Here is an 11,630-nt window from a genome sequence, read left to right as displayed (position 1 = left end):
AAAAGTATTTTTCATGAGTGTTGCTCGGCACATTTATCCCACTAGTCTTCCCAGTATCAATGTCTACTTTAAAATTTGTGTCCTTCAAACTCCTCTTTCAGTTCTGATTTTGGATCCTGTTATTTTCAGTATTCCTCATCCTCCTTCTTAACTAAAGTGTTGTCTCGAGTGTTGTCTTATTCAGAGCTTTGCAGCTCTATTACACTTCAATCTAATAAAGTCCACAGAAGCTAAAAGATCTCAACACCTTCTGATTGCAAGGCACAGATGGTCACCAAAATGATATACAATAAGGAAGTACAGAACCACGTTTGGAAATATGGTAACAATGGTAACACAATAAATGTCTTTAAAAATATGTTCAAAATGTTAGCAGTTTTCTTTCAAAGACAGATTGCTATTGTAAAATAGCTAAATCACAAAGGTACTTTGTGCTTAATGTCAAACCTGAATGACTGCTAAAGTAAAACAAAGAAAGCTAAATATGATGCTCTACATACTTACGTAAAGCAAAATATAATCTGAAATATTTGAAAGCTTTTACAATCTATTTTGTAGAAGTTGATATTAGTTTGAATTCTGTTCCTTTCCCCTGCAATATTCTTCTACACTGATATCTTTGAAATACTAAAAAATTGAAGCAGAAGTTGTTTATCAATATCTGCCTCTGGCTTATGCTATAGAATGTTTTAATCTCCTCCTATTGAAAAGTGTATTGTCTAGTAAGTTTAAAACTGCAAACACCCTCTCCCCAAATTCTTACAATCCATCCTGATTAACAATAAAATCAAGCTCCTAAAGCAACTGCCATCTTTACTCAATTCAACTACATTCATGTACATGTTTCTTCTTCATCAGGAACAAACAATTAGTAACAAATGAAAGAGATCATTACATCAAGTGCCCTTTTAGATAACCCCAATTAAAACTTTAGTTTAGCTGTATTTTAATTCTAAGATACCAAATTCTAATTTTCTGCTCTGATTGCTCTTGTTGACTTATCTTTGAAAGATGTACTCTCAGTGCAAAGCCTAGAGATTATTTAGCAAGATGCCAATGTTGGCATCACTTAATGTGTTGATTGGTTGTATTATCAGTAGCAGTTTAAAATAAATTACTATTAAACTATTATTGTCCTTGGCTGACAAAACACAATATTTTGGTGTTCTTTAAATATGAAACAATCATTATGAATAAACATGGGATATAACCCTAGAGTGTAACACTGATGTGTGTAATTTTATATTAAGAATTGCTGCAAAGTACGAAGCTGCTAAAAGCATATTACATTTTCTATTGAATTTCTGCACCACACTTCCTCCCCCAGCCTTTCCTTTTTTTATACTTGCTAACATAGCTAATGGTAATACATTACCTATTGCTGCTGATTATGTCTGAAAAATATTAGCTTTTTGGAGTCAAGATCCACTAGGGACTACTTATAAGCTACACAAAATTAAGTTTCATTTTTAGAAGTTAAATCAGTGCACATCAGTAGGCATGCAATGTGAAAAAAAAATCTGCACTAGAGCCAAACTGATGCATATCAAAAGTGCTGTTGCTGCCAATGACAGCTCTAATGCAAAAACACTGAAACATTCAGTATCTCCCTTTATTCAATGCCGAAGGAGCCGATAAAAGCTAAAAGGTACAGTATCTAAAAAATCATCAGTGCCCCTTGGAACAGAAATAGCAATTTCAGAGTTGCATGAAGCTCTATTAATTATTCCAGTGGATCAGCTGGAAAAGATTACACAAAATACAGTATGTCCACCTTGTATGTGCTATGACTAATCCTCTAACCTGATATTAAATCAATATGCTGCCAATGACAATGGGAATTGCAATGCAACACAGGACATTACCAAAACCAAAATATTTCCCTTTAGGGAAGGTCAGATGTTATGGAGGCTGGATAAATATAATTGTAGCAAACATGCTCAAGTTCCAGATTTGGTTTAATATAGAATGACTCTATCTGGAGCCAGGCTTTAAGCACAGCATGCCATTCTTCTCCTCAGTGTCACTCTTTTTATTTCAATGTAATGTTAAAAATAGACATTTTTTTTCCCCTGAAGATTCATAAATCATTCTGGTTTGGTTTGTTTACTTTACTGTACTTGCTTTAGTAATTTCCACTTATAAATTCTTTAGAAATATCCAAAATACAAAGTTGATATATGACTTTCTTCCCGTTCTTTCATGTATCCAAAAAAATCATCATGTTAAGGCAGTCTAACAGTCCTACAGAAATTAAATATATATCAAACCTCAGTCTTAAACCCAGTATTTTCTATTGTTACTCTTAAATTATGCAAATAATGTGTTGCCTACTTTGAAAGAGGTGAAGGGTAAGGTATAAAAAAGATCCTTCTCTTTCTCACTGCATCTAGGTGTATGTTCCACCTAACTGAATTTAGTTAGCTACAGATTGATATGGGAGATCAAAATGACCTTACTAATTAGTCTGACAGTCTATCCAGAAGATCATATCTTGTTTCCAACAAGTGCCCACATTGAGTGAAAAAAGAAAACTAGAAGAACAAGGCATGCACACAGTGAAGCTTTCCTAGTTGCACCTCCTAGCTTCCAGAGGGTTGTAGCTCAGAGGCTTCCTTTTGCAATATTAACTATTCATGGTGAAAATATTTTCAAATAATATTGCTTCTCTTTTAGTCAGGAAAATATATATAATTCGTATGCTCTCATCATTAAAACTATCTAGTGAAAGGTTTCGCAAAAAAATATATAGGTTTTTTTAGTTAACTCCACTGGGTAATTTTTGAATATCCACTATTTGTAACTGACTAGTGTGAGAGACTGAAATGGCTTGTGGCTTAAACCATCAGCAGGATCTTTGCTAAGAATGGGCAGAGTGATTGCCCAGGTGCTGAGGGCATGCACATGCAACACCTCAGGCTACAAGCTAGGTGTTAAACAAGATGAGGAAAGAGGTAAACCCTGTGAAGTGGGACCAAAAAATTTATTCATTCTAATATATAACACCAACAACTTGGCTTTAAGCTACATACTAGTGTATTCTTCAAATAATATTTGAATCCGGCTTCACTGTACATGCAACAGACATTGTGACTGCCGAATAGGAAGTCTATATAAAATTTAGTAATACTCTTTGAAGTCTATTCTTTGAAGACAGTACTTTAAGTGAAATGAGCTTATTTATAAAAGAAGTGCTTTTTGTAAACGCTTTTATGTTATAGCTTAACATATAATTTCCACCTTGGCACTACAGCAATTTAAAATAACTATTTATTAAAGAACTGTTTCTCTGTTTAGTAAATGAGATAAAGTTAAACAGTAAGATACATTTCATTAGGCTGTAATAAAAAGAGCATTGAAGACAAATGTTGTTAAACACATCAATGTAATTTACATCGAATTTTCTGCTGTGGTTTAATATACAATCTGTATTTTTATGTGCTGTATCTGACAGCTTCTAAATTCATTTGTTTGCCGTTGTTCCTTTAAAACCTAAATTACTAGAAAGTTTCAGTAAATGAGTTGATCCAAATAATCTTATGAACTGATTAAGCTAGAATGGTTTTATTAATTCAGACAAATCTGCAACTGGCTCCTCTCCATCCTTTTAAGCTGATCTACAAAAAGGCCTACCTGGATGTTAGTCAGAAGGGTCTCTATGGAGGACAATCCATCAGGGAATAGAAAAGGAGATGGAAAACCTGGAGGTAGTGGTTGCCCATGCCCAGTTAGAGAAAGTTTGTCAAGGCTGTCTCTTGCGGTTGGTGTGGAGAGCGGGGTCTCATCTGTATGTGATTGAAACAAAAATATAGAACAAGTTACGCTTGTCTGTTTTTATTAGACCTCAGTAATGGTTTCCCTAGTGGTTTCCAGAACATTTATTGCAAATTGGTTCCTGCTATCAGGAGAAAATGCTTTCTGCTGAATTTTCTTTAATGAAAAAGCTGTGGAGATACAACAAGATAACATTAATGAGTAACTTTATAAGCCTTTTAAATGCAGTCTCTAATGAGACTGAGTTTACAGTGCCATAGAATCTTTTTAAAACAAATATTATCTCACATATACTTGTGATAATATATTCAGGCAGACTTTATGGGCACCTTCCCAATTATCTCATTTTAGTTTGTCTTCTATTTGGATTGACAATAGAAGATTTTCTAGTATGACATATATTTTGTATATGAGAAGTCTTTGAATACGAGGCTTCCCATACAATTAACCCTTCCCACTCTTAATGGTTTCACTCACAGCTCAGAAGACTTTGCAACACCAAGATAAACTACAGCTCCTCAATACATTTTTCATCAACAAAGTACACCTGATTCTCACAATTAAAACATGTTCTGAACAATACATGAAATTAACAGTATGGTAACAATCACTGGCCTAATTTTTTCAAGCAGGGACATCTTCTAACAATTAGTGCTAAATTCCTTAGTGGGATCTTTGTCACAATCAGATCTGATCAGTTCTGACATCATAACTGAAAAAAACTCCCACAGCTTGAAGACTTCTAAGATTAAAGATTCACAGATAATCTGTGAATGGATTAAGAAATGGAGGGGGGAAAAAAAAAAGTCTCATGATTAATAGAAACTTCAATACCCTGGTTGGTGGTTTTTTTTTTGGGGGGGGGGATTTTTTTGTGTTCTGTGGGGTTTTTTGTCTGGTTGGTTTATTTTTTTTTTTTACTTGCTGAAATATTTTTAGACTACTGTTGATATGATACAGAAATTTAGGTCAATTTCTTTGCACCAGATGTTAACCTGAATTCATCAAAAGGAAAACTACCTTTACATATATAGAGACACATATATGCATACATACCCTTCTTATCGAGGGCTCAGTTATTAACTCACACATATTGACATATCTCGGTACAATACAAGGACATCAGAATGTACTCTAGGTATTATGCAGATCTTTGCACAGCTATTTGACTACAAAGGAGTTTGTCAGACTTGTTTTTTTTCCACTTGGGCTTTGATAGTTGTAAAATATATATGTTTTGGCGTAATTAATTTTCTTTTTATTTATTTAGTTAATTATAGTTTCAATAGTAATTGCATTTCCCTATTTATTCTATTTTGTACATTAGAATTGTATATAAAAATTGATGGTAGTTGCCTAAAAAGAGTTTTCTCTTGGACTGAGTGCAGTATTGTCCTAAGTGAACAATAGTCTAGGCCCATGAAAATTGAAATCTGCAGTAACAAAGGGTTAGGCTTTGATGACCTCAGGATGAGAAAACCATAATGCAAAGTCCCAGTTTATTCCAACAGTCCCCATCACCATTACTCCAGAAGGAAGCAATCTCTATCAGCCATGCTCAGGTGCAGATTTCTTGCCCCATCTCCTCACCAGCTTTGCCATGCTGGCCAGTATTTACAGAGCTGAAGTAAAAGGCTCTCTCACTATGTCCTTCCAGAGAAATACCAAAATAGGAATTTGGATATCTGTTTCTGGGCTGGTCCCACTGAACTCTTTCTATAGTCAGTGGAAAGAAGCAGACACCATCATTTTAAGATACAAGTCCATCTGAACTCTCACAGGCACCTGCTGCAGGACGAAGCCAATCTTTCTCTACAAATGTCTTTTGACTGTAAGAGAAGCCTTAGATGACTATCTCAGATGGAAAGATCTGCTTTTGGTGAGATCACTCCTAACATGGATGCTGTTCTTCCCACTTCACCGTGGCTCAGGCTGCGAGCAGTCTATACAAGAAGTAAGACCCTGTTCCATATCCCCTATTTGCCACAATTCATGTCAAAATGACTCTCATAAAGTCATCATTTGAAAGCTTTCCCAGGTAAGTTTCCTGAAAGGAGTTCATGTAGACCAAGGAAAGCTTCAACACATTTAGAATCATAAAGGATTTTTTCAGCTATATTTAAGTTTTCCAGTCATGTTGCAAAGTGCCTGGAAAAATACTGGCTCTAGATTACTGAACCATTTCCTATCTACCTTACTAAGATTCAGAGCAGGCTCTGAAAAATGTACTTTGTCGATGTACTGCTGTCCTTGTGCTACCCCACAGCAGCATGGATAGCTCTGTAGTAATTTTGTAGTAACATACTAAAATTTGGCCCTAAATACAATTTTCTTCTTTCCAACTTTTATAATATTAAAGAAATGTTCACCACTTCATTAGAAAAAATGAATTAGGTATTCCTTGGTATTGAAAACTAGCTTAGTTCAACTTCTCAAATCCTATTCCAGTGGGAAAAATTATTACTAAATATTTTTTTTCCAAAATGCTGTTATAATTGTTATGCTTTCATTAATCAAAAGAAACAAGCTAAAACTTAAACAAAGCTGGCTAGACAACAGACTGATAAACACTACACAATAGTACTGCATAGCTGAAAACCTTTTTTTTCTCTGCTGCAAATATGGCTTTCCCAAATGATTTCTACCCAAAATTAAAAAAAAAGAAAAAAAAAAAGGAAAGAAAATAAAAAATTTTAAAGCTTCTTCCATGTTACATCACTAAGTTTTTTGGTTAAAGATTTCTTTATATCAGTGGTTCCAGTGAACGTATTGCTCTTGCATGGTATAGCAAGAAAGAGTCGAATCACTAGTATGCATAGTGAAGTTGATTCATACAAATGGAAAGAAATGACTGGAAAGATGTCATTTTCCTCTAGGTTTGTTAGCAAAATGGACCAAGGACCTCTAATACTTTCTAAGACTACTTGGAATCTTACTGATATTTTAGGTCTCAAACGATCATAAAATTTTAATATTTTTATATATTAGATAAAACTGACGCACTTCAAAATTCCATAAGCCTTAATTAATTAAAAAACTGCTCTTCCATGCAACTGCTGAGATACAGAAAGCTCTAAAACAGGCCTTGTCCTAGAATTTAAGCAAGGGATCAATTTTTTTTACTGTATTACTACTTTATAAGTTATTTAATGCTAAGCCTGCTGTACTTTGTGCAGGCTCAAAATGTGAAGTTTGCAAAGATTTTTTTTTAACAAAAAATGTGGTATGGTTTTGCAATAGGCAAAGTAACTCAGAAAAGGTTAGAATGATATGAATTCAAAATAGCATCCAAACTCTTGTGTTACAATAAATAACAGAAACAAATTTACACTGAAGAGTAAGACTAGAGAGATGAACTTACTGTGAACTTATTTTAATGAAACATCAACTCAGAAAACAAAGTCAGACTAATGTGACTTTGTTTTCTTGATGTCCCATGTGAAATAAACTTTGAGTGTGAGTATGTTTGAAACAGAGCAAATGTACATATTATACACAGGAAGCACGGATATTTGTGGATGTGAGATAAGCGATGATTGAGGGAATCTTGAAAAAATGCATATTAAAGAAAAACCACATTGTAAACACAGCCAATTAAAACATAACCACATATCTTAGTAGCAAAATAATATGACCTCTAGCCTTAAAAACATTTAAAAATATTTCACTGCTGCACAAATCCTCTTTTCTCAATAGGATGAGATATCTTCATTTCCATTAGCCTAACATCTTCTAAACTGCTGCAGAGAAACTACTAATGTCCCTCTTAACCTATTAGCGGAGCAATGCTGCAAAATGATGAGCCCTTGCTGGGAAACAGAGATTTGGCATTTTTAGTCTAAACACATCAAAGGAAATGTTGGAAGACAAGTCAGGGCAAAGGGGGAAATAGGGTCAGCCTACAACTCCATTGTCAGAGTGGGGAGCACAACAATGAAAAGAAAGGGGGGACAAAAAGAAAGAACAAGGCAGAACAAAGAAGTGTTCAGGCCTGCCTTGGCTTGTGCTGGGAACTGAGATGTTATAAATTAACAAATAAACAAGGATAGCACAAGCTGTTACCCAAACCTCCACAGTGTCTGGGCAGAGATGAATATGTGTCCTGACATATGAACTAAATCACCATAATAGACAAGTCTGAATGCAGCACATATCTGTAAAATATTTGTAAATGCTACAACCACTACATCCACTGTTCCTCAATTTCCAAAATTCACCTGGTTTTGTTCAAACCAGATTTTATCTGTAAACAGCATCTGACTTGGGCCATATGTAACAAACATATTTCACTGTGTTTGGTTTGTTGCCATTCTATTTTATTCTTTCACCCGATAAGATGGAAACAGACATCCTAGAAGCTGTGACAGCTATTTAAACAATAATAGATGAATAGAGGTAGCGATTCTCTTGTCTTTATTTGTAAAAGCAAGTAGGATAAGTTCAGACCAGTCACCAATCAAACTGGAGAATATTGATATTGCCAGGATTTGAAAGCAAGTCATAATAGCTGACTCAAAAAACAAACAAACAAACAAACAAACAACAACAAAAAAAACCAACCAAAACAAACAAACAAACAAACAAAACACCCGGTACAGATTACTTGTAGTCTGTAATCATTTAATAGGTTTTTTTTATAATGCATCTTGATGCTTTTCTGTTCTCTACGAAATATTTCACGTGTATTTGTTCCTAACACAGGCTCACTCTTACCATTTGAATGATGAAAGAGGATTCTGTTTCCACTTTTTACTACCATAAATCTAGTACATACATTTTTTTCTACATCGTAGAAACAATATATTCCATTTGGCTTAATATGATTTTGGCTTATGTTGTCAAACACTCTTCAGTACAAAGCTTTATATTTCACCTTTCTCAGAGTTAGAAATTTCAAGCGTCAGAAGCTCCTCTATTTCAACTGAACTTCAATTGTGGATTTATATTAACACAAAAGAACAAGTGGTACCATGTCCTGAACGGAAATGATTACTAACTTCAGGCAGATTTTAAATAAATAAATAAATAGATATATAAATAAATAAATGAAATCCTCTTGCCCAATTCCCATATCATTTGGCTGCTCTTATAGATTTGGTCATTCAAGATTCACCCTGCCTATAACTGAGGGCATTGCAAGATAACTGTGAAAGATGTCACAAACTGTAAAAGGAATGTACCGAAACAAACTCTTAGAAAAACTTTTTTTTTTCAATCTACAGTTTATTATCTTCTTATTATCTTTTTTTTATATTAACAACAGTTCTCCAGGACACCCAAATACTCTAAAATTAAAACATTTGTAACTGTGGCAGCTAGAAATCAAGAGGGAAAATAAAATATTCAAATAGACTGACTCACTGGTGGTTGTTTCTGTAACACTTCAAAGAGGCTGGTGGTCTCACAGTTAATAATACCATTGCAAATGCTGTCCACTGAGTTCTGTTTTTTGGCTTGGTATGTTTGCCTGAGGATTTTGGGAATAGTAACTCACCACTAATGAAATATGACTAGAAGATTAAAAGCCTACATGGAAAGGATCACAGCTACTGAGAATATGTTTCTTGGATGTGTACATTATGCACAATGGCTTTGTATCTGATGCAGTTGCATATGTTTGTGTAAGTAGGTCTCATGCATCTATCTATCAAGTGTACTATTATGGACCATTTTTGTAAGTTATATGGCTTTGAAATATGCCCATCCTCACTTGATGTAAAGGACTACAGAAATAAAAGGGCATAAGAACTTAGTTTTATATGTCCATTTTGGAGGTAGGTTTACAAGCAGGACTTGCCCACCAACAGTAAGATTCACACTTATTGACAACTTTATCAGATTTTAACTACTGAAAACACAGTATTTTAACTTGATGGTTTCCTTTTTGGAAAAGAGTTTCAATTCATAAATTTCCAGTATTCTTTAATCCTTTTAAAGAAGCTGCCATATCTACAAATCATTCGTCACTACTGCACAGGATCATTGATCATACTGCAGTTGGAGTTGTCTCCATAATGGCAAATTAGAGCCAGATGGAGAATCACCTCTTGAACACAACATTTGGGACCTCTCTTTCTCCAGGGTTCAGCGATATCCCTTTTATGCTGATACATTCTAAGCCAATTTATCTATAAGCACAGAGGAAAAAAAAAAAAAAAGAAATGTATTGCTGGCTGGAAAAATGACATGGAAGATTGGAAATGGAGATGACTTGACAAGGAGTCAGAGCAATCAGGAAGTGAGGAAACAGAAAGTTAAGAAAATAGAAGGACACTCAAGGTGGCCAAATACTTTGGAAAGGGATAATATGATTGGGATTATGAGGTGAAGGAGGGGGGAAGAAAGAGTGCTCAGGAGTAAGAAATTTACACTGACTCAGCAAGATATAACCAAAACAGACAAACTGTTGTTTTTTAAGACAACATATTTTGTTGTTTTTTTAGATCACATATTTTAGTTTTCTTAAGGAATTACTGGTATAACATGCCTATAAAATAATGGGAAGAGTTGGCAAAATATATCCAAAAAGCAAAAAAGTAATTAGTGGTGATGTTCCAGCTGTGAGGATTTCTTCAGGCTTTTTGGACTAGATCAAGTGTAGTGTATTCTTAATTTTACATGTCCCTAGGAGGGCCTCAGAGTCAATCAGCGCAACTTATCTAATTTTCTCTTTCAATAAAAGGATTATTTTAATAACCTTTATCTTATTTAGCAGCCTATTACTGAATAGGGCTGGGTCAAGCAGTATTGGCTGATTTATTTATTCTAAGGATTTCACAATATTTCAGAATAAATTATTCTTCCCTTTTTTAAACAAAGGTATTTCAACATACAATGGAATATTAAAATGTCCATGGTATTTCTATTCTATGTACTTTGACATCAAAACACATAATGTGCAAAACAAAATTATATAGTTTCTCTATCCCCATAATAAAATTCTGTTTACTCACAGAATTTTACACACAGTTTTTTTAAGAGTGTTGAATGATCAGGAAAAGAACAAATGGGATAATCAGAGAATTATACTGTATATATCTAAAAATCATAAACCGCACATATCTTGAACACCTGATCATAAATGACATTCACTAACTCTGAAGTAATTAAGAAATTAACTCTAAAGTCTTGAAGAAAAAATGATGGTTAAAAAGGTATGCTAAATATTTTTATTTAATTTTTATCAATGTATTAGTATAAAAACAAGGCATTTTATAATATTATAACCTGCAATTCTTAATTATAAGGACTATGCCCATTTTTCTTTTTTAAAGATCCTTATATGCCACTGGTAGGAACTGGATGCAGAGTAAGGCTATCTATGCTTTGAATACTGAAAAAAATATAAATTCATTTATGTCAAACATCTCAATTAGTATTCTGCTAACTCCACTCCACCAGGCAGGCCATATTGAGTACTAAAAATAATGTTTCTTGGCTTCGTAGCAATTCTATGAGAACTGCTTACATGCATATGTGCACGTGGAGGGTTGTGCAAATACACCTCTCTATAGGTTCCCAAGTCATTCTCTGCTTCTTGTGCAGTTATGTTGAGGGGTGTTCATGATCATCTATGTAGTAAATGGATATCTGGTTAGTAAATCAAAACCCAGCCTTCTTAATACTAGCTATTTAATCTCCTTTACTGCACTGGCTCACAATTTGGGTCCCTCATGTAGGTGGACTGATCATACGTCCACCTTTCCTAAATGTATGCAGAATCAAGTGATCAAGCCAAGTATTTTCAGTTAAGACTAAATTCCTGATTAAAATCAAACTTCAAATTAGTGATTGGACTTTAAGTAGTAGTAGCAGTGGCCAGTCTTCGTGAACGAAGATCCAGGGAAGGTCTTTAC

The 11,630-nt window shown here is 34.2% G+C and overlaps 1 protein-coding gene across 5 annotated transcripts in view; it reads right to left on the bottom strand.

Annotated features, from left to right (window-relative positions):
* DACH1 (dachshund family transcription factor 1) overlaps positions 1-11,630 on the bottom strand; it is a 358,226-nt gene that overhangs the window by 44,241 nt on the left and 302,355 nt on the right. For all 5 annotated transcript variants that reach the window (XM_027882958.1, XM_027882959.1, XM_027882963.1 and 2 more), the window contains one exon: positions 3,634-3,785. In XM_027882958.1, coding sequence (XP_027738759.1) covers positions 3,634-3,785 — 152 coding nt within the window. The remainder of the gene's footprint in view (positions 1-3,633; positions 3,786-11,630) is intronic.

The sequence above is a fragment of the Empidonax traillii genome, unplaced genomic scaffold, assembly GCF_003031625.1.
Source record: "Empidonax traillii isolate 1590-97213 ecotype Southwest subspecies unplaced genomic scaffold, ASM303162v1 scaffold115:size2055165, whole genome shotgun sequence".
Lineage (NCBI taxonomy): Eukaryota > Metazoa > Chordata > Aves > Passeriformes > Tyrannidae > Empidonax > Empidonax traillii.
This window is presented reverse-complemented; position numbering and strand designations above follow the sequence as displayed.